Genomic DNA, 27,824 nt, shown 5'->3' with positions numbered 1-27,824 from the left:
CTTTAGAGATAAAGAAATGTGCGGCCAAGCAGCATCAGGGGGCTGCCTTAGTGACCTTGAGGTCTCCCTGCTGCCTCTTGGCTTTATGGCCATGCCTATCCTTGAAATAATAAGTGAAGCTTGACACTGGATAAACCAGTGAGTCTGATTTGACATTCCAATCATCTACAGTATCTGAAAGGCCCATGGAAAAGAAAAATCATTTAGCAATGGAATAGAGGAATTGAAACCTGATGGCTGGTGGTAGGAGCAAGGGGCGATGGGAGTGGGGTGGCAGGGCAGGGGAAGTCCAAGAAAGAAAAACCAGATAATCTGGAGGAAAAGTATGAAGTGTCATGGAACCAAGGAATAAAGAATTTTGTAATGCACCTTTTATTAGGGCTCAGATAGCAAAGAATCTTCCTGTAATATAGGAGACTCATGTTCAGTCTCTGGGTCAGGAAGATCCCCTGGAGAAGGGAATGCCTGGAGAATCCCACGGACAGAGGAGCTTGGCAGGCTACAGTCCATGGGGTCACAAAGAGTTTGACACGACTGAGTAACTAACATTTTTATTTTGGAGTATTTTTAGGTTTACAGAAATTTAGCTAATATAGTACAGAGAATTCCCATACACTCTCGACCCAGTTACAGTTTCCCCTAACATTAACATTTTACATCTCTCTGGTACATTGATCAAGACTAAGAAACCAACACTGTTGTTAAAAATACCCTGGATCTTTTCCAGATTTCATCAATTTTCCATTAATGTCCCTCTTCTGTTCCAGGATCTGATACAAGGTACCACATTGTATTTCGTTGTTCTGTCTCCTTATTCTCCTCTGGTCTGTAATGTTTTCTCAGAATTTCCTTATTGCTCATGATTTTGACAGCTTTGAGGAGTCCTGATCAAGGTACTTTCTATTTAGGTTTGCTTGATGTTTTATTGCATAATAAGACTGGGGTTGCAAAGAGCACCACAGAAGTGATATCTCTTCTAATTATATCATATACGGTGATATGTGAATCCATATGGCTCATTACTGAGTCAGTAATGATGTGGAATTTTGATCACTTAGTTAAGATGTTATTTGCCAGATTTCTCCACTGTTCATACCTTCCGCTTTGGAAGCGAGTCCCAAAGTTCAGCACAGACTCAATAGCGGGTGGACAAAGTTCTACCTCCTGAAGGAAGAGGTATATTCAAAATATGTTATTTTGAATTTTTCTTTAAGGAAGATTTGTATAAAAGAAGAGAGACTTTAAAAGGAAGGCATGGTCATATTCTACTGTGCAATTTATGCAGATGAAGACCCAAAAGTCTTCACTGATTTTGGCAAAATGAAGATGGAGGCTACCTTAGGAAGAATGATTTGAATTTAATTGTAAAAATGGGAGACATCAGTGGGAAGAAGGTGGCTGGGAGAGGAAGAATTAAAGATAGCATATGTATCTTTGAACATGTTTAGCTATAAATTGGGACTGGGAATGAGGACTGTAGTTCAGGATTCATGAGACAATGATATCACATTCTGAGCTTTTCATACATCTCGTTCTAGAAATATGATTCTCAATTTCTTTCTTTCTTTCTTTCTTTTGACTTAGCACATCCCCAGCATGGGGTTACTCTCAAGCCAAGGGCCCCAAGCCAGGTTTTGAGAGATGGAGGAGAAGCAGGAAGCCTTGGAGCCTGGGAGAACACTCCTAGACTGGCAGGCGAGCTGGTCTGGGCATTGCTTGTAGGAGCTGAAAAGTGAGTTTTAAATCAGAGCTTCCTCTGTCCCATCTCCCAGGCCTTGGGGCTCCCGAGTTTTCTGATATAACTCTTTACCTCCTCCTCAGGCTTTTTTGAGGTATAATTGATGTACAATTATTATATGTTTCAGGTGTACAACATAGTGATTTGCAATTTTTAAAGGTTATACTCCATTTATAGTTATTATAGAATATTGGCTACATGCCCTGTGCCATGCAAAATATACTTGTAGCTTGTTGATTTTATACATGATTCTCAATTTCAGTTCAAATTTGTAGTGATCATATTTGTAAGAGACTACAACTTTCAGAATCTTCAACTTGATTAAATTCAATTAAATTTACATCACCCAATTGATATCAAAATCCAAAGTTGTTATCATAGATTAGGTTACATTAATTTTTTTTGTATGAGAAAAAATTCTGTAAAATAAAAAGCAGATCCAGGAGAAAAAGACTCTTTACTACTTGAAATCAAATTTGTAGCTAACATGTCTGTGATTTCCTTGTTAGTAAATATCAAATCTGAGTAGATGATGCAGCCTTCCATCATGTAGCCCTGCTCGGTCAGTGCTTGGAATTTAATAAATTTTGCCTTGACAATTGCAGGCAGCCTTGCAATTGGTCTTCACAAAATCAGAGGCACAGGTCCATGTTTCCTTTAAAGATGCACAGTTAGAATAGGTATCTTCATACTCACAACTATTGGCTGGAATAAAAGCAAAGAAAGTAATCACTTCATTATCATTTTCCTCCACAGCAGCAACACAAACAGTGAATTCAATGTGAGTGAGAAAGAGAAAATTGAGCAAACATGTTGGCATCATCACACTGTGATGAGCACTTCATAGCTTGAAGGACACATAAGGTCTCTTAGTTAAACTAATCAATTAGCTCATCATTTATTTTAAAATTTTAATCTTTTGAAATGTTTCTAAAATGAATTGGCCTCTTTTCCTTCCTCAGAAAACAGAGTACGGTGAATCTAAATGAATCTGTCTAGAACTGCACTGTCCGAAATGATCAGCACTAGACAGGTGATTGCTTACATTTAAACCTAATTGAATTAAAATAAAATAAAATATAAATTTCAGGTCCTTAGTGATACTAGTTACATTCTAACTACTCAATAACCAATGTGGCCAAGGGCTACTTTAAGAGACAGTACACTTATTTAACATTTCCATGAATGCAAAAAGTTATATTGGACTCTGTTGCTGTAGACTCTAATACTACTAGTCTTTCTTTCAGGAATAAGAAATCATTGTAAGAAGATGTGGGTGCAAAGTTGCAAAAACAAAAGGAAATTACACCATGATTGTTGGGTATTTCCATTCAGATGTCCCTCAGTGGCCACAGACTCAACACATCTCAAGCCAAGTACATTCCTACCTACAAACTTGGCAGTTTTATAGTATTGCTTCCCAACTCTCCCCTCCTTTCACCCAGACTCAGAGAAGTGGCATAATTTAATCCAGGCACTAGGAATTAACCCGAACTCATTCGCTTCTATATTTCTAGTTTCTCTCTCTTTCTTTTTAAACTGAAGTATAGTTGATTATGTTTTCCCCCTATTTTTCATCAGAGTGCAACAAGCACAGGTAAGAAACACTGGCTCTTCTACATTCTTCCTATTTCTTACCACTGTCCATTTCTCTTCATTCATTTTGCCCTCATGGAATAAAGATATTTGCTTTTAAACCCATGTTTTTGAACAGTCTCCAAGCTGGATTCCCATCCATTTGTTCCTGCATGCTATTGCCAGGAGCTCTTTGTAAAACACAATTCTGATTTCATCATTCTTCCATTTGAAATCTTTCAATTGGTTGCTCGTTACTACTAGGATAAATTCCGAGCTCCTCAATAAATAGTATTGAGCCCAGGTGTAATTATTTTCTTCTGTAGTTAATTTATACAAAGCTTTGATATCATCACTATTCTGAATTATGGCTGAGCAATTCTTCCAGAGAGAGTGCTGTAATTCAGTTAGGTGAATGCATTTAAAAGGTAGAAATCTCAGTTAATGGGTTAATTGCATTGTTAACAATAGTTATAATAACATATGCCAACTAAACAAAAATACCAATGCTGTACCTCTGTTAACAACAACATGGAATAAGACATTATATGACATTAATTTCACTCCTTTTGCTAAGATATATTTGAAGTTTATGTGAGCTAATAACACTATAAGCAGATTTGATTGACATTTTAAAAGCATATAAAAGTTATTAGCAGACAAAAATACAAGTGTTCATTAAACTAAATTTGATGATTAAATTACCCTATGGGAAAAATGAGGAATTTAGGATGATGAACTCATTCACATATAAGGAATTATAATTTTCAATTTGTCTTTCCAGGTTAAGTCATATTCGGTGGTATCACATCTTTATATTTGTACGTATTTCTCTTTTTAAAATTCCATCTTTGCTATAATGGCATTAACTTTGATGAAAAGAAAGTTCATATTCAGTTGCAATGATTAATTCCCACAGAAAGTTTTTCAGATATGCCAATATGTCACGGGTTCAACAGCTACAGATATACATTGGTGGTAGATGTTTCTTTAGGTTATGTACAGTAACCGACTTCATTGCAAGTAAGAATTCTCAACAGTGTAAACTTTTTGCTTAAAGGCACTCTGTTGAATAATTTTAATTTTGCCTTTTGGAGGAAGGCATTGCTGAAGTTGGTTACATTCAGAATACTTTCTAATGCTTAGCCATGTCAGGTCATTTATATTAGCAAGTTAATGGTTTCAAACTTACTGCATAGTCCGTTGTCACAATGATTGGGGCAGCTGCCACAAGGTGTTCCCTTTTGGTAAGGGACATGTTGTCTGCCAACAATATTACCACTGAAATTTGAAATACAAAATGTCAAGCATTTTTCATTTTTTAAGTTTAATTTATGCTCCAAGGGAAGCATCCATCATCATATGGACCTAAATATCTTTCAGGGTTTTAAATCATGTCAAATGACTGAAAAACTAACATTCCCCAAGTGTACTCAGATCCCAATGCAAAGTAAGAATAATTCACATGTGCACTTACTTTCTTGACCCTAGTCTAACAGCCTGAGCCGAAATGGGCTAATAAAAGGCTCTAAAATTTACAGAGTGCATTTCAGTGTGGTAACAGTTTCTACCTCATAGTAAACTTGATGGAATTGGTAAGCCTGTGCACCCCCACATGCTGGCAAGAGGTAAACATATCCATCAAGAGACAGGGAGAAATTGGTTGTGCCTCAAATTTAAAAAACTCTTCTAAACTTTTATTCCCTCCTCCCCTCTACTGAAAAATTCTTTTTTAAAAGTCTGGTTTGTCCATTACATAACAATGTTCAAATCTTAGATCGCTGAAGGCATTATGTATTGACAACAAACGGGAAAGCATATACTTACGCAGGACAGTATTGGCAAACATAGAGGTACTTTAGACTTTGTTTGGGGCAGTAGGCAACTCCACATCCAATAAGGAAAGATGAGTACCAAACAATCTATGAGCACATAAGTGAAGATAAGAGAGTACATTAGAGAAGAAAATATATTTAAAAAACTCTAATAAGAAATATAAAGCTGAAAAGAATGTTACTGATATATTGTATTTCTGCATACCTTATGAATATATTTAGTTAAATTATTAAGTAGAAGTACTGACCTTTTATTTTTATTTTATTTTAGCCACTCCATGCAGCTTACAGGATCTTTGTTCCCCATCCAGGGATGGAAGCCAGGCCACTGCTGTGTAAGTGCTGAATGCTAACTGCTGGACTGCCAGGAAATTCCCTAAAAATCTTTTAAAATACTACATTTCCATGTACATTCACTATTTAATCCATTTAGGCAGTAAGAAAAATACAGGGTATATTTCCGCATTCAAAGTGTGCAGGCTTTTGACAAATGACAGCTCACGGCTGAAATACCCACAACATAGTAAAACTGCTCTTTACCCATTTGAGATCTTCCTTTCAGTTCAACACTGGAATCAGTCAAAATTTGGAGAAGCCTCCTTTTTAAAGTATTGATGTCAGAATGTTTTTATCTGTTCCCTTACCTGGGTGAAATGTCCAATTACTGCTTGAGGACTCTTCGGCCCTACTTCAAAAACAAAATCATGGACCTCATCATACCAGCTTTGGATTGCATTAGACCATGTAGAAGGGTAACTTGACATAAAGAGATTCTCGCCACAGTTCCTTGTACCTGAGAAGAAACAGATCATTCATGGGGAGAGCCGTAAAACATTCAAAGTCCCTGTCCTTTGCAGCGCTCATAGCTGTTAATCCATGAGGGAGTTTCTCATCAGCTATAAGCTGGAAAGAAGCCAGATGTGCTTAACACCTTAAGAATGGCCTCAATGTGCACAATTTTGAGTACATCAAGTTTTTTTTTTTTCTTTAGTATCTGCTCTCCCTAGATTCATTTGTTTACACTTTAAATTTTCATGAGTGTATGCATTAATGCATACTCTGCTTTGCATGCTAAAGGCAGAGACTAACTCAATTTCTGACTCTTGCTCACATTCATCAAAGATTGTTTTATACATAGGACCCTAAATAAATGTTTATGATTGCTATTCTGTATGAACTTTGAAAAAAAGCTAGCACTCAGCCTTTAATTAAAAACCCCAATATGAAGCAAATGGCACTAGAAGAGACAATATTTTCAAAGATTATGAGTCTCCCCTTAATAAGCAAATAAGAGCATTGCAGGCCAAATTCTCAAATTATTCTTTGAGAATACTTTCTTACTCGGAAAGAAGTGCCTTGTAGCACAACAGAAGTATTTCAAGATATTTTCAATATATATCTCAATATATTTTCAAGTTGAATATTTTGAATTAGATGGCTTTAAATATAATGTCTACATGCTACTTTAAGGGAGTGCAAACTAAATTAGTCTTGGATAAATCCTTTAAGAAGGAAAGAAAGAAGCTAAGATTTTAACAGTAGATTGGGATCTTCAAGAAAATTTGTTCCAATTTTCTACCGAATATAGTCATCCTTCTTCCTGATTTCACTAAATTATAGTAAAAAAATACAAGTAACAATGACAGTTCTACATTTAAAACTGGTAAGTCATTTGCTTCTTTCAAATTGGGCTTGCCTAAATCTATGTCATTTTTGATCACTTCAGTAAATATTTTATCTAATATTTAATAATAAGATATTTCATCTCATTGTTTCTGTTTCCTGATGCAGAAGTCATGTCTAACAGGTTTTTAATCTATATAGTAATGACTGTATGGCAGGCACCCAGAATATACAAAAGACTTGACATTCTGTCATCAAAATGATTTAATCAAACATATGTTATAAATACAAATATAAATAGGTTTAAAAATGAAAGCTGTTTTCTCTCTAACTGTTTTCTATTTTATAAAATAGAGGAAGAGATGACTCATGACTGCTTTACTTAGAGGATGGTTAAGAGGCACAAATACGATATTGTGTGAGCCAGTTTTTGTAAAATATAAAACACACAACACGCACAATGTGGTACTTCTCGGAGTTCTTTCTCCTGCAGAGAGTTTTTAAATTGAAAAAGGCAGCATTAGAAGCAACATTTATTCATAAAGCTTTCTTAATGTAAGGTCAAAAATAGCCCTTATGGTCTTGCTTGTTCATGGACTCAACAAAAGTATTAAATTACATACCTATTCTTCTATCCTCTTTCTTACTGTGTTTGAAAAGGCACTTGTTTGCCCAATTTTGGGCGTTTGCTGCTGCCGTGGTGTTCCATTGCTAAAACAAGAAGAGAAAAAACAGATGCACTCAATGACTTAAATTACAAAGGAGCATAAGTTTTATGATTTGAATAGTGGACTAGTCTATATGAGTACAAAATTTCTCTATGTGCATCTTCTGCTTATCATGATAGTCACAGATATCTTTTTCACATGTCTTTTTCTTCTCCACAAAATCGTACATCTACCCTAAGTAATCGAAAAATCTAGGAGAGTTAATGGTCTATTTTTGATGGCACAGTAGACACACCTCAGTTTTTAGTAATAGTCCTCTCTAAATATTGATCAACACACGGAGATGTTGAGATTATTTTTCCTATAGTATTGAGCTGGCATACTTTACTCTTAGTTCCTTTTTTTTTTTTTTTTTTTTAGTAAGAACATCTGGGAGACATGTGGCCTTCAGTACTGGACCTAGAAAAGTGGGCTGTTATTTGCCCTAGATCAAAAGGTAATAACCCTAATAACCTAGGGTTAGAAGAAATACTGAGCAGAAAGACATCTCTCACTGATGTCTAAGGATTTGCTTTTACTTCTGCCCCCCACAATTTAAATAGCCCTTAAAACTAGACAAGTTGCTTCACTATAATAAAGCAAAATTTAGGAGACTAATGAGACAGTGAGCTAATGAAGGCCCCTCACTTGCACAGGCCCTTTCAGAGTGGCAAGAGGGCATCTCAGAAGATGTTTGGCCATTTTTGGGGGGAGGAAGTGGTAACATTTGCAGTGGTAAGATATTTTTATGTTTTCTTCCTTAAAGTTAACAAAACTTGGATTTCCCCTATTTATAACGTATCTTCTAGAAAAGGGCTAGGTCATAAATTACAGCCCAGGTGGCGTGGACATTAATCATGAGGATGGTGTGGGTGATGGTGTTGTACTTATGACTGTACAGAGGGGAAATAGAAGGAAGGGAGCACACAGGCCACAGAAGTTACGAGAAAGCTGTTTTTATAAAAAACAACAGAAAAAGCCTAGTGAAAGTATCTAAAAGTCAGCTTACTAAGGTCAGAAGGCACATACTAACCTCAGCGGCAGGGTTCATGGAGAGGCTTCAGGGGTTCCATGGGCACCCTGAAACTTCATACTGATTGTATATGTATGTATGTAGATGCATTGTTTTCTTTTTAGGAGGAGAAATTCCACTTTCAAAGACGGTAAACTCTGAAATACGCATGATAGATTATAGATTCTGACAGATTAAACTATTCTAGTGAATAGAATATAGAAGGAGGAAGTATGATTTTTAAGCAAAAAATAGTATGTGGAATTTAAAAGAAGAATTTCTTCCCTGTCCATTACACAGCTCAAATGAAATAACAAAGCAGAGCCAGAACTTCCAAAACTGAAAGGTTCTTAAGAGATGTAATTTACTAGGTGCCAGCTCTTACCACAGCCAGCTCAAGCCACTTTCTTTATGTGTCTGCTTCTTACCATCTTCAGCATGTTACTGGGAGGTGGCGAGACTCCTCTCCTTAGGTCATTGTGTTTGTTTACAATCTCAGTTTGGACATTTTTCAGGGTGTTTGACAAATCAGCAAAACGTCGATCCTGAAGGAAAGTCAGCTTAGGATTAGTTTTTAAAAGTTTTGAAATTGCATAGAAGAATGTGTAAGTTAATTTAAGAGAAAAAAGATTATTTTCAGACATGTTCAGTTCAAGTCAGTATTATTAAGCACTGCCAATGAACCTGAGCCCAAACTATAATTTTTAAGAAAGAAAGAGTGTTGAATCTTAAGAGTCAGGCTGTAATTCATGCCATGATGATTAAAAATGCCTCGATGGAAATTCCCTGGTGGTCCAATGACTTTGTGCTTCTTTTTCAGGGGGCACGGGTTTGATCACTGTTCAGGGAACTAAGATTCCATAAGTTGCATGGTGCAGTCAAAAAATAAAAACACCTCTGAGGCTATAAATGTCACTTTCTAGAATGAAGGGACATCTCAGTGTGAGCTTTCTAGACATATGAATGAAAACACAATGACAAAGTTACAAGATTGGAGCCACTGAACATTCTCATTCACACTCAATCAGGCTGCAGAAAGGGAGTGATAAGGGTGGAGGTAGGTGGCTCCTTTTAGACCAGTGGTCCCCAACCTTTCAGGCACCAGGGACCAGTTTCGTGGAAGACAATGTTTCCATGGACCTGGGGGGTCGGAGATGGTTTCAGGATGATTCAAGGATATTACCTTATTGTGCACTTTATTTCTATTGTTATGACATCAGCTCCACCCTAGATCCTGGAGGTTGGGAACCCTTGTTTTAGATGTTCGGGGAACCTTGAACTGACATGCTGTGTGTATTTAGGGAAACCATGTTTAGGTGGAGTCCAAGTGCACTCAATACTCCAGTAAATAATTCTACCTATTATGTGACAGACTTTATGGGGTCTCTCAAAAGACAGTTTAACAATATTACAAAAAAATCTCCAAAGCAATTTGGAGGGAGCAATGCCATTCCAATTAATGAACTATTGCTGACTTTGTTCCTTTTAGTAACAGAAATATAATTAACAGGATATTAAGTCAGGTGCTGATATTTTTGGTGTATCCTTGCATGTATGTTGGGAAGGCTTGAGTCTGGAGGTAGAGTAGGGTGTGTGAATAGTTCTCAGAAAGTCTGAACAATTTGGTGACTTCAATTTACAGAAGAGTCTGATGCTATATGTACATGAGCAAAATTTTGTAAGCCCAGACAGGGCCTTTTGCTGATTTCCCTGACACCCTGGGATAAGTTATTCTCCCCCTGCCCCAGTGCTAAGTCTCCTCAAAGTTCTACAAATACTGTGAACATGGGTCTCACCACACTTTATTGCCACGATCTCATTATGTGTCCATTTCCCCTGCCTGTTTGTATGTTCCTAAAGACAGGGACCAATATTGAATGCATGGTACTCCCAGACTGGGCGCTTTCCCAGCTATCGATTCCTAAATTAGCAAGGATGCGACTGAAGCGACTTAGCAGCAGCAGCAGCAGCCAATGTGAAATACCAATCTCTGTAGAAAAGTAATTGTGGTTTCAGACCATGAATTTTAAATCATTATGCTGCTGCTGCTGCTGCTAAGTTGCTTCAGTCGTGTCCAACTCTGTGTGACCCCGTAGACGGCAGCCCAACAGGCTCCCCCATCCCTGGGATTCTCCAGGCAAGAACACTGGAGTGGGTTGCCATTTCCTTCTCCAATGCATGAAAGTGAAGAGTGAAAGTGAAATCGCTCAGTCGTGTCCGACTCTGGCGACCCCATGGACTGCAGCCTACCAGGCTCCTCCATCCATGGGATTTTCCAGGCAAGAGTACTGGAGTGGGGTGCCATTGCCTTCTCTGTTAAATCCTTATAACTAGGCTCAAATACATCTTTACTAATCAGAATAGGAACCAGTGCAATCAACACATTTTTTGCCAACAAAAAATAAGTTTGTTTATTCCTGTAGCATAAAAATACTTGCTTTGGGATTCAGTGAACCCTTGGAAAGCATTTTCTGCCTGTTTCTGGTTGCAGAAGAATTTTCCCTGCAAAAACGTTGTCTTGATGCTTGAAATTGTAGTTGGTTGACGATAGGTCAGGTGAATATGGCAGATGGGGCAAAACTTCATAGCCCAATTTGTTCAACTTTTGAAGTGTTGGTAGTGCAACATGTGCTCATGTGTTGTTGTGGGGAAGAACTGGGTCCTTTCTGTTGACCAGTGTCAGCCACAGGTGTTGCAGTTTTCAGTACATCTTATCGATTTGCTGACCATACTTCTCAGATGTAATGGTTTTGCTGGGATTCAGAAAGCTGTAGTGTATCGGATAGGAGAAGGCAATGGCAACCCACTTCAGTACTCTTGCCTGGAAAGTCCCATGGACGGAGGAGCCTGGTTGGCTGCGGTCCACCGGGTCGCTAAGAGTCGGACATGATTGAGTGGCTTCACTTTCACTTTCATGCATTGGAGAAGGAAACGGCAACCCACTCCAGTGTTCTTGCCTGGAGAATCCCAGGGATGGGGGAGCCTGGTGGGCTGCCGTCTATAGGGTAGCACAGAATCGGACACAACTGAAGCAACTTAGCAGCAGCAGCAGCAGTGTATCACATAGTCAGCAGACCACCAGACAGTGACCATGGTCTTTCTGGGGTGCAAGTTTGGTTTTGGGAATTGCTTTGGAACTTCTTCTCAGTCCAACCACTGGGCTGGTCATTGCCAGTTGTTGTATAAAATCCACTTTTTGTTGCATGTCACAGTTCTATTGAGAAATGGTTTGTTGTTGTTGCATAGAATAAGAGAGGATGACACTTCAAAACGATGATATTTTTTATTTTCAGTCAGCTCAAGAGGCACCCATTAACTGAGCTTTTTCATCTTTGCAATTTGCTTCAAATGCTGAATGACCATAGAAGGGTCAGTGTTGAGTTCTTTGGCAAATTCTCATGTAGTTTTAAGAGGATCTGCTTTGATGATGCTCTCAATTGGTCAATCAAATTCTGATGGCTGGCCACTGTGCTCCTCATCTTCAAGGCTCCTGTCTCCTTTGCAAAACTTCTTGAGCCATTGCTGCACTGTACATTCTTTTTTTTTTTTCTCATTAAACTTTTTTTAATGGGTCTCAAATTCTGTGACAGATTTTTGGTCAAGTTGTTTTCATTAAAAAGTACCGATTTTAAAAACTAATAACTTAAACTGCCACACACAAAACATATGGTCCACAAAAACCTTCTCCTTTCCTTCTGAAGGTTTTACGATGCATTGTTATCATTAACCAGTCTTTTACTATTAAACTTAAATGGCCAATTGAGACAAACAGTTCTGAGACTGTTCTTCCACCACTGATTAAGACTGGGGTGGCAGGTATTGGGGATAATATTCATTTAGCCTTCTGAGCTTTCTGGGCAGACTTGGTGACCTTGCCAGCTCCAGCTGCCTTCTTGTCCACTGCTTTGATGACACCCACAGCGACTGTCTGTCTCATGTCACGCACAGCAAAACGGCCCAGGGGAGGATAATCAGAGAAGCTCTCGACACACATGGGCTTGCCAGGAACCATATCAACGATGGCAGCGTCACCAGATTTCAAGAATTTAGGGCCATCTTCCAGCTTTTTCCCAGAACAACGATCAATCTTCTCCTTCAGCTCAGCAAACTTGCAAGCAGTGTGAGCTGTGTGACAATCCAGCACAGGTGCATATCCAGCACTGATTTGGCCTGGATGGTTCAAAATAATCACCTGAGCTGTGAAGCCAGCAGCATCCATGGGTGGATCATTTTTGCTGTCACCAGCCACATTGCCACGACGGACATCTTTGACAGACACGTTCTTGACATTAAAGCCCACATTGTCCCCAGGAAGGGCTTCACTCAATGCTTCATGGTGCATTTCTACAGACTTCACTTCAGTTGTTACATTGACTGGAGCAAAGGTGACCACCATGCCAGGTTTGAGAACACCAGTCTCCACACGACCCACAGGGACAGTACCAATACCACCAATTTTATAGACATCCTGGAGAGGCAAACGCAAGGGTTTGTCAGTTGGGTGAGTTGGTGGCAGAATGCAATCCAGAGCTTCAAGCAGGGTGGTTCCACTGGCATTGCCGTCCTTACGGGTGACTTTCCATCCCTTGAACCATTGGATATTAGCACTTGGTTCTAGCATGTTGTCACCATTCCAGCCAGAAATTGGCACAGATGCTACTGTGTCGGGGTTGTAGCCAATTTTCTTAATGTAGGTGCTGACTTCCTTAACAATTTCTTCGTATCTCTTCTGGCTGTAGAGTGGCTCAGTGAAATCCATTTTGTTAACGCCAAAAATTAGTTGTTTCACACCCAGGGTGTAAGCCAGAAGGGCATGCTCACGGGTCTGCCCGTTCTTGGAGATACTGGCTTCAAATTCACCAACACCAGCAGCAACAATCAGGACAGCACAGTCAGCCTGCGATGTGCCTGTAATCATGTTTTTGATGAAGTCTCTGTGTCCTGGGGCATCAATGATGGTAACATAGTACTTGCTGGTCTCAAATTTCCACAGGGAGATATCAATGGTGATACCACGCTCACGTTCAGCTTTAAGTTTGTCCAAGACCCAGGCATATTTGAAGGAGCCCTTTCCCATCTTGGCAGCCTCCTTCTCGAACTTTTCAATTGTTCTCTTGTCGATCCCGCCACATTTGTAGATCAGATGGCCAGTCGTGGTAGACTTCCCTGAATCTATGTGCCCAATGACAACGATGTTGATGTGGGTCTTCTTTCCCATTTTGGCTTAGGTTTAACGGTGGTTTTCATGACACCTGTGTCCTGGCGGCAAACCCGTTGTGAAAAAGTGCACTGTACATTCTTAGCAGTTTTTGGGCTAAATGCATTGTTGATGATTAGAGTTATCTCCATTGCTTTCCAACCCATTCTGAACTCAAATAGGAAAACTGCTCAAATTTGCTTTTTGTCTAACATCATTTCCCTAGTCTAAAATAAATACAAAATAAACAGCAAGCAATGTGATTAGCAAAAAAATTTGATAAATGCATATTAAAATGATGTATGCTTAACCATGTTTATTTAAGAGTGTATTATTCCAATATCAAATAGCAAAGTTCAACAATGCAAAACCACAATTACTTTTGCACTAACCTAAATATATCAAATTGTAAAATAGCTCCCTGGATATGTCCTTTGACTCTGAAAAATGTAGTTTCATTTCAAAGCATATCAAAATTTGGTTTCTGAAAAGTCATTATTTCCTGTTGCTTACCCTATCTTGCTTTGTAGATAAATTCTATTGAAGAAGATATGTCTTTTGTTTGTTGGTTTTAAAAATGATCATCAATAAAGTTTTTATTAAGTGACAGGTGATAAGAAAAGTGTTGAGAGTACAGTGGATAAAAGATGGTATCTATTCATCCTTAAAGAGTTTATATTGGATAGGCAATATGACATAAATAGATAATTATGACCTGATAACTGAAATGATAGGAGGGATCTACTAGATATAAAGGGAGGAGGGATTAATTCTTCTTGACTGAGCTTAGAAAAGATTTCACAACATATGGTCTGGACTGGGATACTGAGAGATAAATTGTGTTTTCTAAGCATCTGGAGAAGATGCTCTGGGCAGAGGGTGTGTAGAGTATCTGATCAAGAGACATTTACTGGTGTAAAGGACCCAAATGATATCTCCCTTTTAAATACTTTTATCAATAAAGACTGGGAGATGGACTGGACACGTAACAGGGGACTGGAAAGGGCCATGGAAGGAATCTTCAGGGAAGAAATTGGGAACACAGCAAATGACTTGAATGAAACCCTAGCTGATGAATATATTGTATTTGGATTGAAATTTTGATTATGGTAACACAATAGCTATATTTGTAAATGCCTAATGAGGTTAAATGCAATGTCAGAAACCTGTGGTCTGAGGAGTCCTAGCTAATCTTGTGTGCCCAGAGTGGGTGGGGGAACAGACAGCAGTGGCCAAAGCTCCTCACATTCAGAGGTTCTCTGATCAGGAGGTCAACACCTTATATGGGCATCTCCACACCAATCATTGGAGAACATGACTGATCCTGTTTGGGAGATTATTAAAGTGAAGCAGCATATTAGAAATAATTAGAACATCTTACCTAACATATACTAATTGTGAAATTATGGGCAAAATCAAAATACTTAATATCTTTAGTAAATTTTCTTGCCTTTTAATTTAAAATTATTCTCACAGGGTAATTATGAAAATTAAATGTGGTGATGTGTGGGAAGAAGTTTTGCTAATTTGAGATCATATAAATATGTTGCTAATTTTCTGTGGGAGTCACGTTGAAATGTATTAAATAAAAGTAAATCAGAAAAGATCTTGGGACAGGAGAAGTATCATTGGCTTTTAAATCCACAAACTAGTGCTGTCAATAGAAATATAATTAAGGCATCACGTATGATTTTAATTAAAAAAACATACTAAATTATTAAGTATAATATATATCACTTGATGAATATATTACAGTGTTTATTATGTGATCATATTAAAATTATTAATGAGATTTTTACCTCCATTTTGTTCACTGAATCATACTGTATTGAATTTATGCAGGGCTCAACTCGCACTATCCATATTTCCCGTGTTGCATATCCTCGCGGGGCTAGAAGCTACCATGTTGGTTGCCACAGCCTTAGACTTTAGCGCAGTGAGCAACTGAGAAGTACTTTGCGATGTACCAGACACTCCAGTCTTTTTTACTTTCAAACACCGAGCCCTCAAAGTTGCATGAGTTTTTGTGAAAAGATTTTTACCCTTGACCATACCTGTCCCTTTGCAGGAAAGAATGGAAGCCACACAGCAGCCAGGAACAAAACCACCGTGAATAATGCCATCGCTGGGAAAACAAAACAAAGGAACAAAGACCCGCATTGGGATCTTTAGTGCATGAGCTTCTGAGGAACACAGGGGAAAAACAAAACACACAAAGCAAGGATCTCAGTTACACCAGATTCATCAGCTGACATGAACAAAAGAGGCTGTGTCACCAGGAGTCAATAGAATGATGATGGCTTTGGCCCCAGACCTGAACCTCCAATGGGGACAGTAAAGAACAAATGGAAACACTGGATTGAATGTTGATGATGAATAACTCACTTCTACCCTGTTGTTGTCGCTAAGTTGTACCTGACTCTTGTGACCCCAGGGGCTGTAGCCCGCCAGGCTCCTCTGTCCATAGGATTTCTCAGGCAAGAATATTGGAGTGGGTTGTCATTTCTTTCTCTAAAGCATCTTCCTGACCCAGGGATCCAACCCATGTCGCTTACACTGGCAGGCGGATTCTTCATCACTGAGCCACAAGGGAAGTCCAATTCTGCCCTAGTTCCACAGTTTTTCCATATAACTATTCTCCAGGTGCTAGGAATGGCTTCTTCACACTTCCCAACTCTGATAAAACAACACACACACATATATATGGAATCTAGAAAGATGGTCCGGGGGAAATTATTTGCATGGCAGGGCAGTGGTGGAGACACAGCTGGAGGAGGGCATGGCAACCCACTCCAGTATTGTTGCCTGGACAGAGGAGCCTGGTGGGCTACAGCCTATGGGGCCGCAAAGGGTCGGACATGACTGAAGCAATTCAGCACAAAGCACACAGTGGGGACACAGACGTAGAGAACAGACTTATGGACACGGTAGGGGGTGGGGAGAAGATGGAGGGAGAGGGTGGAATGTATGCAAAGAGTAACATGGAAACATACATTACCATATGTAAATAGATAGCCAATGGGAATTTGCAACATGACTCAGGGAACTCAATCTGGGGCTCTGCAACAGCCTAGAGGGGAGGGAGGTGGGTGGGAGGTTCAGGAGTTTCAGGAGGGAGAGGACATTAAAAAAAAAAAGGAACGACTAGCCCTTGCTGGTTTCCTTACACCTTGCTTAATCGTTTATAACCCCAATTAACATCTCGGATTACCGGTGAACATATGCCACTTCTTTCCGGTCAGAGCTCTGGCTCATTGCTTGCATTTCCTAGAGCCCTAGGTAAATACACTAAGGAGTAAATGCTTTTCTTTGGTAATTTCAACAGCTCTCTTCAACTCTGCCCAGTGTCCCCATTCATTCCCATTCAAATCTTTCTCTTTATTACAATGTCTTAAATTCCAAAAAGGCAACATTCTCTTTCTGGATCTAAAAATAAAAGATACAGTTCTTACATTTCAAGGTATTATTAATACCAACCCAATCCTATGAACACCCTTAATATATTCACATCATTTGCCTCACTAATTCAACTTCTTGGAATACCCAGGAAATAATAATATACACTGGTAAAGCTTTAGGCATATTTTTTCATCACATTAATATTTATAAAGGTAAATATTGTAATGAATTAAATATTCAGTATCACAGGGGTAAAATGTCTAAATTCAAACACATTATTTTGCTTAAGCATATTAGACATAAAAGTTATTTTATGATGATTTTGTAACAAGGAAAATGTTTATATTTTGAAGTTAAGTTTTTTTGAAAAAAGTGGAACATCAAATGATACATGGGAGGTGCTTAGCCTTCTGTGAAAAAGTATGGGCCCTTCCAAAATTTATATATTGAAGCTCTAATTCTGAGGTGATGTAATTCCAGTTGAGATATTTCAAATCCTGAAAGATGATGCAAGAAAGGCAATGCCAAAGAATGCTCAAACTACCACACAATTGCACTCATCTCACATGCTAGTAAAGTAATGCTCAAAATTCTCCAAGCCAGGCTTCAGCAATACGTGAACCGTGAACTTCCAGATGTTCAAACTGCTTTTAGAAAAGGCAGAGGAACCGGAGACCAAATTGCCAACATCCGCGGATCATTGGAAAAGCAAGAGAGTTCCAGAAAAATATCTACTTCAGCTTTATTGACTATGCCAAAGCCTTTGACTGTGTGGATCACAATAAACTGTGGAAAATTCTGAAAGAGATGGGAATACCAGACCACCTGATCTGCCTCTTGAGAAATTTGTATGCAGGTCAGGAAGCAACAGTTAGAACTGGACATGGAACAACAGACTGGTTCCAAATAGGAAAAGGAGTACGTCAAGGCTGTATATTGTCACCCTGCTTATTTAACATATATGCAGAGTACATCATGAGAAATGTTGGGCTGGAAGAAGCACAAGCTAGAATCAAGACTGTCGGGAGAAATATCAATAACCTCAGATAGGCAGATGATACCACCCTCATGGCAGAAAGTGAAGAGGAACTAAGAAGCCTCTTGATGAAGGTGAAAGAGGAGAGTGAAAAAGTTGGCTTAAAACTCAACATTCAGAAAACTAAGATCATGGCATCTGGTCCCATCACTTCATGGGAAATAGATGGGGAAACAGTGTCAGCCTTTATTTTTCTGGGCTCCAAAATCACTGCAGATGGTGACTGCAGCCATGAAATTAAAAGACACTTACTCCTTCAAAGAAAAGTTATGACCAACCTAGATAGCATATTGAAAAACAGAGACATTACTTTGCCAACAAAGGTCTGTCTAGTCAAGGCTATGGTTTTTCCAGTTGTCATGTATGGATGTGAGAGTTGGACTGTGAAGAAAGCTAGCACCGAAGAATTGATGCTTTTGCACTGTGGTGTTGGAGAAGACTCTTGAGAGTCCCTTGGACTGCAAGAAGATCCAGTCCATTCTGAAGATCAGCCCTGGGATTTCTTTGGAAGGAATGATGCTAAAGCTGAAACTCCAGTACTTTGGCCACCTCATGCAAAGAGTTGACTCATTGGAAAAGACTGACACTGGGAGGGGTTGGGGGCAGGAGGAGAAGGGGACGACAGAGGATGAGATGGCTGGATGGCATCACTGACTCGATGGACGTGAGTCTGAGTGAACTCCGGGGAGTTGGTGATGGACAGGGAGGCCTGGCGTGCTGTGATTCATGGGGTTGCAAAGAGTTGGACACGACTGAGCAACTGAACTGAGCTGAATGGAATCCCCCAATGTGGCTATATTTACATCAGGGCCCCTAAATAAGTAATTAAGATTAAATGAGGTTATAAGAATGTGTTCTAATTCACAGAATTAGTGTTCAGTTCAGAAGAGACATTCAAGCCCTCTCTCTGTCTGTCTCTCTTGTCTCCATGAACCCAGAGAAAAGCCCATGTGAGTGTGCCATGAAGGTGGCTCTCTGTAAGTCGGGAAGAGAAGTCTCACCAGAAACTGACCATACTGGCACCTTGGTCTCAGGTGAGAATTGTGAGAAAATAAGTTTCTGTTGCTCAAGCCACCCAATCTGTGGTATTTTGTAATACCACAGCAGCAGCAGACTAATATACTTTCTCATGTATATTGAGGATCAGATTAGCTTCAAGTGCATTCCAAGGCCCATAACATGTAGTCATTGGAAATCTGAAGCTGCATATCTATGTTAAGTGTTTACTGACTGCCACTCATCATCCATATTGCAATATACCTTGGCTTTTCTCATGGATAGATGACAAAAGCTCTATGACACAGGTTTCTTTGGGGTCAGTTTTTTTCCTAATATTTATTTATTTGCCTGATTTGGGTCTTAGTTGCAGCATGCAAACTCTTGGTTGTGGCCTGTGGCACCTAGTTTCCTGACCAGGGATCGAACCTGGGCCCCCTGTGTTGAGAGCACTAAGTCTTAGCCGTTGACCAGCAGGGACGTCCTGGGACCAGTTTGAATATAGGGTAACAGAAGAAATTAAAAGACGCTTACTCCTTGTAATATAGGGTAACAGAAGAAATTAAAAGGCGCTTACTCCTTGGAAGGAAAGTTATGACCAACCTAGATAGCATATTGAAAAGCAGAGACATTACTTTGCCAACAAAGGTCCGTCTAGTCAAGGCTATGGTTTTTCCTGTGGTCATGTATGGATGTGAGAGTTGGACTGTGAAGAAGGCTGAGCGCCGAAGAATTGATGCTTTTGAACTGTAGTGTTGGAGAAGACTCTTGAGAGTCCCTTGGACTACAAGGAGATCCAACCAGCCCATTCTGAAGGAGATCAGCTCTGGGATTTCTTTGGAAGGAATGATGCTAAAGCTGAAACTCCAGTACTTTGGCCACCTCATGCAAAGAGTTGACTCATTGGAAAAGACTCTGATGCTGGGAGGGATAGGGGGCAGGAGGAGAAGGGGACGACAGAGGATGAGATGGCTGGATGGCATCACTGACTCTGTGGATTTGAGTCTGAGTGAACTCTGGGAGTTGGTGATGGACAGGGAGGCCTGGCGTGCTGCAATTCATGGGGTCGCAAAGAGTCGGAGACGACTGAGCGACTGAACTGAACTGAACTGAACAGAAGAAATTGTATTGCATAGTGATATGGGAGACCTTGATGCTCAGGAGTTTGGGAATGCAGACATTATGATTCACCTGGAGGACAGCAGCAAAAATAGAACCTCAGACCATTCTCTTACAAAATGATCAGACAAAAAGCTAGGCAAACAGGAAATAAAATTAAACAAAAATACAAAAGAATGAATTCATCCTCGTGTGAAAAGGTGTTATTTTCTTCTCTGCATTTCCTATAACGAGTCTGTGAAGTGAAAAGTGTGAAAGTGTTAGTTGCTCAGTCATGTTTGACTCTTTTTGTGACCCCACGAACTGCAGCCTGCCAAGCTCCTCTGTCCATGAAACTCTCCAGGCAAGAATTCTGGAGTGGGTAGCCACCCCCTTCTCCAGGGGATCTTCTGGGCCCAGGGATCAAACCTGGGTCTCCTGCATTGCAGGAGGGTTCTTTACCATCTGAACCAGTCTGTATTACTATAATTCAAGTAATTATTGTGAAGGCACTCTTGGAAAAGTGCCTCTGACTTTTCTCAGATTTATTGTCTTAGTTGCTCTTTTTGCCACCTGGTGAAGCTAATGGTTTAGGCATTATGATGTTTCTGTAAGTGAAGAAATGAGACACAGGGATGTTAAGTAACCTTCTGACAGACTCATTGCCAGATTGAGGCTACTTGGGATTTTTTTTAACCTCAATAACCACTTCCCACTAAACAGTATCATACTTTTGGGAGGCGTGGAGTTCTGGGTAAGAATGTCAAGCATTCTGCCTTGACAGAAATAGTCCTACATTACTATTAATATAAATCTTTTTGCAGCTGATAAATAGCCAATAAATGACTGAACACATTTGAGAAAATTAGAAAAAAATTAGAGAATATTAACAATTAAGTCAATTATTTTCTGTTGTCTTTCAAATATAAAACTTCTAAGACTTGGAGAGTGCAAATAATATTTTCTTAGGATATCCTTCTTGACTTCAAAACATAGGCCATTATAATAACCCTCATTTATGTAACTTTGTTGAAATAATAGAGCACTTTGTTGGCATTTTAACGAAGTATTTTTGTCTGTTTAATAACTAGAATGAGAAGGGATGTAATTGGATTGGAAATCACAAAACTGATAGCTTATTCCTATAAGGGTTCTATGAAGGGTACAAATTATAGAAGTGTTTCTACAGTGTTTTGAAATTTTAAGCTCTTCTATACCATTAAAATTTCACTCACAGCAATAGGAAAAGGTTGATTTTGTTTAGATTTTAGGTGGGCAAAAGGAAGAGGTGGGTGAAAGGAATGAAAATATGAAGACAGAAAAGGAAAAATAGGGAAAGAAAAATGAACTTGTTTCTGTATAAAGCAGATACATAAATTTAATATTAAAAAGAGCCACTTGAATTTTTCAGGGACACTTGGCCCTTTACTGAGCAAATCTAAACTTTGGTACCTGGTATTGTCATGAAGGAAAGAGAGTGCCGTAAGTGTTAACAAGTCTGGGATTTTGTTGTTATCATTGGTGATACTGTTTTACCTAGTTACATAAAATTGAAAATATTCACTTATCAAGTTAGAATATGGTGACATAGGGTCACCTGACAGGGATTTTGTGATGTTTTAGAAGATAAATAACATCAAAGCAATCTGAAAACATGAAAAAATCAACATATACCCACACATCCTAGCATTATCATTACTATTTTTATTATTATTTAGGATGCTTGCTCTCCCAGCAGAGATCTCTCAGCTCTCAGGCTCTTCAGGGATTGGCTTTGCTGAAGGCAGCCTCCTGGCCCAAGGTCATGCTCTCTTCCTAATTCACCCTCATCATATGGCTGTCTGATGTGGGATATAAAGGCCTGACCTCTTCGTTCCAAGTAGAGACAACTCTGAAACATCATCCCAACTTCTGAACTACTCAGAAGTAGTCGCCTGGCTGAAGCCTCCAATGAGACTACATCACTCCTTTGCCTAATTTTGCTTCCCCCCGACTCCCTCCCAAAGGAATTGATCTCAAGTACATTTCCTGATAAACTTTCCATCTCTCAGATATTGTTCCTGGAGGATCCAACCTGCGACGTCATTCACTAGATAATCTTTTTTTATTTTTTATTTTCCTTAACTCTAGCCAGGCTTCTTTAGTTATCCTTTGATCATATGCCGTTAACGCCTTAGATTATATTAATCCTCAACCCTGGGTTCTAGCCACATCCTTCAAAAACATTTCTAAGTGCCTCTTCCCAAAGAAACTCGCAAGTTAACTCCAAAAACACTGATCTTGCCACCGGATGGGAGCCTTTAAAACTTACCACGTAAAGTTTTGATTATATACTCATTTTCCCTGACCCATCTGCAAGATCTTATTTCTCTCAATTTTTTCATGTACTTTTGACTTTTTTTTCTATAATTTGACTGTGAGTGTGGAAAGGACAGATTACTATTTTCATTCTTTTAAATGCCTTATGTGCTTAGTGGTGGAGCTTCAGAAGCTAAGTCTCCAGAGGACTCTTTCTTAGGTTAGTGTCCCTGGACATGTACATTCCTTAGGGAATGGGCTCAAGCGGGCCTCGAGGAGAATTGAAAGCCAAAGAGAAAAATGGGTCCTTCTTTTTCTGCAAGCCAGTAACACTCAGTTATTATTCTTTCCTTTAACAGACAGTCATCAAGTTTTGCACACTATCCATGACAGCAGGCTAGAATATACTGGACATATTCAAGTTAACAGAATATGATTCTCATTCACTCTCTGACCCTCAGCATATCATTAGGGTAGCTCATGATTCAAGCACCTAGAATATGAACTTGTTGAACCTTTCCAAATGTGTGCAAAAGTGGAGGGAAAGGTTTTCTTTTTCTTTTGCTGTGACCCATTCTGGTGCTTTTGGAGAAGGAGAGGAAAAAATCCAGTATAGCACAAGGCTCTGGAAATAAGTATGTCAGATGATGTAAATATAATAAAGGTCTATCAGCAACTGTAAGACCAATGCTTTTAGCTCCATTCCACCTCTCTTTTTCAGCGGCCTCCTTAAATAGAACGTACAGATCAGATATGATTTACTTGCAATTATGTTTGGTACAGTCACACCGAAATCAATGGAAAGAACTAGGAAAAATATCTGCTTGTTTCTGTTCTCTGCTTGCATGTAGACGATTTCTAAATGTATGTAGTTATATGTTTCAGCTGCTATTTACTTAGTAACAAACTTTAGTTTCCTTTTCACTCATTTCCCTTAAAAAGTTATTTTGCTGTGTAGAAGTCATTGCAGCTTTCCTTACATGATTTTCCTTCTGCTTTTCATCATTTTCCTTTTCAGGTGATTAGTCATCTCTCCTAAGTGTGACTAGAGAAAAGCCAAATAGAAGATTTGAAAATTTTCTAATTCCAAGTGTTGATGGTTTACATGTGCATGCTAAGTTGCTTCAGTCACGTCTGACTCTTTGTGACCCTGTGGACTGTCGCCTGCCAGGTTTGTCTTCCCTGGGAATTCTCCAGGCAAGAATACTGGAGTGGGTTGCCATGCCCTCCTCCAGGGGGATCTTCCTGACTCAGGAGTTGAACCTGCATCTCTTGACGTCTCCTGCAATGGCAGGTGGATTCTTTACCACCAGCATTACCTGTGAAGCCCTAATATCTTATGACTAAGAGCAGAACAAGTCTTTTTGAAGTGAAAATGCATATAATACAGTTAAACTGTAATATATTATTTCTTTCTCACCTTGATGTCAGGCTCTTTGCTAAGTTTGAAACACTCACTTGAAAAAGAAAATATTATTTTCTCTAATGACATGATATCACTGCTTATTAGAAGATAAAAAGCACATTTATAAAAATTATGCAAGCAAACATTCCCTTATAAGTCTATCTTGTGGAAATAAGAATTTTCAAATTATAAACTAAGGAGAATGTGCTTTTTCTTAAGAAGAGAGTTCATAAAAGGATCCGTTTACAAAGCAAATTTTTAGGTTTCTATTCTAGTCAGGATGTCAAAATAGGCGGGCTTCTTGTTTCACTCCAACATGGATATGGAAGGAATGACAGAAGCAAAATAGAATCATGACTTTCAAGAAATATCAAAAAGATAGGAAGAAAATCTGGGGAGAAGTAAGTCTCTCGTGACCTCTAGTGTGTACGTGTTGATGTGTGTGTGATGGGTGTGAAGTGGAGGAAGAGGTTGCATCCTGAGGCAGTAGCTGGCCTGAGTGTATAGCGATAGCCAAGCCTTTTAATTTTTGCTCTTGCCTCAAGATAATCATTGCTTCCCCATTATTGCAAAATTCTGTAGCAATAGAACTAGCCACCTGTCCTGGGGCTATGTATCAGCAAGATAGCATCAGGGGAACATAACCTTCATCAGATGCAAAGAAATGTATGGGCTATTCTACATTGCTATTACATTCATACACCTATTCCATCTCACCCCCTAGGGTTATGTGAGTATGAATTAGTATAACTACTTCCTCTCAATGCTGTTTCTTCCTAAAATGAACCTAAGGAGTGGCAGCAAATGGAAAGGATTCTGGGATTAAGTCTGTTCTAGTATATTTTTGCCATATGACCCAAGAAAGCTAGTATAAGTATGAAAATGAACCAAAATTATTGAATAATGTACCACCTTGTGCAATCTATAGGCTATTGTGAACAGGCAGGAAGCCCCTTGCCCTGAGTGAGCCATGTATAATGGTGCCATTATATGGCGACTTCCCAGGTGGCACAGTGGTAAAGAATCTTCCTGTCAATGCAGAAGATGCAAGAGACATGAAAAGTATTAATACATGTGTACATAATGTGTACATTATAGTTAGAGACACACTTATATACCTAACCACAGCTCAGAAAACTATGTGAAGTGAAAGTATTAGTCAATCAGTCATGTCTGATTCTTTGTGACGCCATAGACTGTAGCCCACCAGGCTCCTCTGTCCATGGAATTCTCCAGGCAAGAATACTGGAGTGGGTTGCCATTTTATTCTCCAGGGAATCTTCCCGACCCAGGGATTGAATCCGGGTCTCCTGCATTGCAGGCAGACTCTTTACCAACCGAGCCACCAGGGAAGACATCAGAAAACTATAGGATGCATTATTTTTCAAATATAGTTTAATGTAATATTTAATCTTCACTATAACACATTCTTTCATCTCACCACTTACATGTGAAATGGAAAGCAGCCTATAAGAGTTTGCAAACCTTTTAGACTTCATCTTATTTAGAAATCTACAAAGATATCTAAATAACAACAGCTACATTGACAGTTCCCAGAAAGCAATTATTTTTTGTTCCCAAAGATTAATTCTCTCCTCTTTGCTTGAATTTACTGAAAAACGTTACTAGAATTCTTAGCACTATGTGGATTTAAACATTACTCAAGAGTTCTGACACTCCTCCTCACAATTTATCTCTTCCTCTTACAAATCTGACCTCAATTCAGAAGCCTTATTATTGTAGAGGAGCTCCCAGACTTGAAACTTGAAATCAGTTTAATTTCCTTTGATTCTTCTCCAGAGTGTGAATCATATAGGTAGACATTGTAGGTTTTGGTTTTAAACAGCAGAAGTGGGATCACGAAATCTTCTCTGGCAATAGTATGTCTTCCCTAAGCTTCCTGGATGCTAGTTAGCCACAGAGGAGAAAAGCATTAATATAAAATGATTTTAAAGTAAAACCTTTCCTCTGTGAAGTGAATAGCTGCTCACAGGTCATCAGAGGCAGGTATGTGGTTTCTTGATATCTGCTTATCTAGGATCACTTCTTATTTGCCAAGGAATATAAAATTTTATATAGAAATTCCCTCCTTATATAAAATAATGCAACTGATATTATATTTAAATCACTTATATAAACATAAATGCCTGAAAAGGTTGACTTTTGTTGGAAAAGTTTCTAATTTTTTTTTTTTGACTGCATTTCATAGGGGATATTTTATCTTAGGTTGATAATCTTTAGAATATTTTTGTCTCAAGATTGGTGCTATTACTTTGTTTTGGTGGATTTAAAACTATTAGCAATAGCTTCCCATACTTATTTTAATAATGTCTATATTATATAATGTCCATATATGTTAATACTAGTAAAATTATTTTATTCATTTATTAAAAATTTTTAATTGGAGGATAATTGCTTTACAATATTGTGTTAGTTTCTGTCATACATCAACATGATCAGCCATAGGTATACATCTATCCCCATCCTCTTGAACCTCCCTCCTACCTCTCACCCCACCCCACCCCACCCCTCTAGGTTGTCTCAGAGCAAGGAGTTTGAGCTCCCTGAGTCATACAGCAAATTCCCACTGGCTATCTATTTTACATATGGTAATGTATGTGTTTCAGTGTTACTCTTTCAATTCCTCCCGCCCTCTCCTTCTCCCAAGTCTGTTCTTTGTATCTGTGTCTCCATTGCTGTCCTGCAAATAAGTTCATCTTTCTAGATTCCATATATATGCATTAATAAACAACATCTGCTTTTCTTTTTCTGACTTACTTCACTCTATATCATAGGCTCTGGGTTCATCCACCTCATTAGAACTGTCTCAAATGTGTTCCTTAAGTTATTATCGTGGAAGTATGAACACACATATAACCATAGTTTTTTATTTTTGCATTAAAGGAAGTTCTGGTATAATTGTTTCCAAAATTCACAGACATAGGAATTAATTATATTGCTTATTTTAGAACAAAAGGTAAAAACTAATTTATTACATTAGATAAAAGTGCTTTTTGTTAATATTAGAGCTATATGTTACTTTCTTAGCTTAAAAAGAATAGAATAGCTTAAGATCATTACTCTCAATATAGGTTATCAACAGTCTTGAAAACCACAGAGTCATTTACTAGGTATCGTTTTTTCACTGGCAAGGCATTAAGTACTTTGTCACAGTAAAATGTTCACTTTAAAAATAAACAAATTGCCACTTACTGTTGGTCTTCGGGGCAGGATGAAGTTAACTGCTTTATCTGTGGGAAGAAGACAAATGGAGAGAACGACGTTAGGTATATATGCATTATACCTATTTCCTGCTCTGACCAATTCTGGTTGTGCAAGTAAATCTGTCAACAAGGTTGGAAACCGGATTTGTCATAATACCAGTAGTCTCAAATTTCATTGCTGGTTGTCTAACTGAACTTTTCACATTATCTTGTGATTCCCCACGCAACTTTTAAAAATAAATAGCTATTTCACATTTAACTACTGTACACTTATTCTTTGAAGTGCATATCCTGCTACAATTTATCCCCATTTTTGTAAATCAGTATTTTGACTGTGCTTAACCAAACTATGCTCATTACAACATTAGAGTTTTCAAGATTACTTTTTTTTCTGTAAGAATAAATCTCTGTTTATCATTTTTTTGTGAACTCTAGAGAATACAATGCTTTCTTACAGAGATCTAAAATATATTCATTAGTAATTGCTTGAACCTTATTTTGGAGAATAATTTAGTCTTTATCTTTATAAATGCAAGGTCACAGTGTCTTTCAAAACAGAATGGAAAGAGATTCCATAACTTATTGGTATTTCTAAGTTTTAAGTTCTCCTGATATTAATATTTATTTTCTGGCTATATGAAATTCAACATAACATTGATCTACATTACATATTAAATTATC

The 27,824-nt window shown here is 38.6% G+C and overlaps 2 protein-coding genes across 2 annotated transcripts; both read right to left on the bottom strand.

Annotated features, from left to right (window-relative positions):
- Positions 1-530: 530 nt before the first annotated feature.
- LOC102268466 (cysteine-rich secretory protein 3) lies at positions 531-27,252 on the bottom strand. The gene is made up of 8 exons (XM_005905112.3): positions 27,133-27,252; positions 15,742-15,812; positions 8,919-9,035; positions 7,395-7,482; positions 5,793-5,941; positions 5,141-5,235; positions 4,506-4,594; positions 531-2,443 (listed from the first exon to the last, which is right to left on the bottom strand). Exons 2-8 carry the CDS (start codon positions 15,808-15,810, stop codon positions 2,316-2,318), a joined length of 735 nt encoding a protein of 244 aa, XP_005905174.1. The 5' UTR covers positions 15,811-15,812; positions 27,133-27,252; the 3' UTR covers positions 531-2,315.
- LOC106701306 (elongation factor 1-alpha 1) lies at positions 12,186-13,723 on the bottom strand. The gene has a single exon (XM_070360779.1). The coding sequence runs from the start codon at positions 13,706-13,708 to the stop codon at positions 12,323-12,325; it is 1,386 nt and encodes a 461-aa protein (XP_070216880.1). The 5' UTR covers positions 13,709-13,723; the 3' UTR covers positions 12,186-12,322.
- Positions 27,253-27,824: the final 572 nt, after the last annotated feature.

The sequence above is a fragment of the Bos mutus genome, chromosome 23, assembly GCF_027580195.1.
Source record: "Bos mutus isolate GX-2022 chromosome 23, NWIPB_WYAK_1.1, whole genome shotgun sequence".
In the NCBI taxonomy this organism is placed as follows: Eukaryota; Metazoa; Chordata; class Mammalia; order Artiodactyla; family Bovidae; genus Bos; species Bos mutus.
The sequence above is the reverse complement of the archived record's forward strand: the minus strand, read 5'-3'. Positions and strand labels throughout refer to the sequence as shown.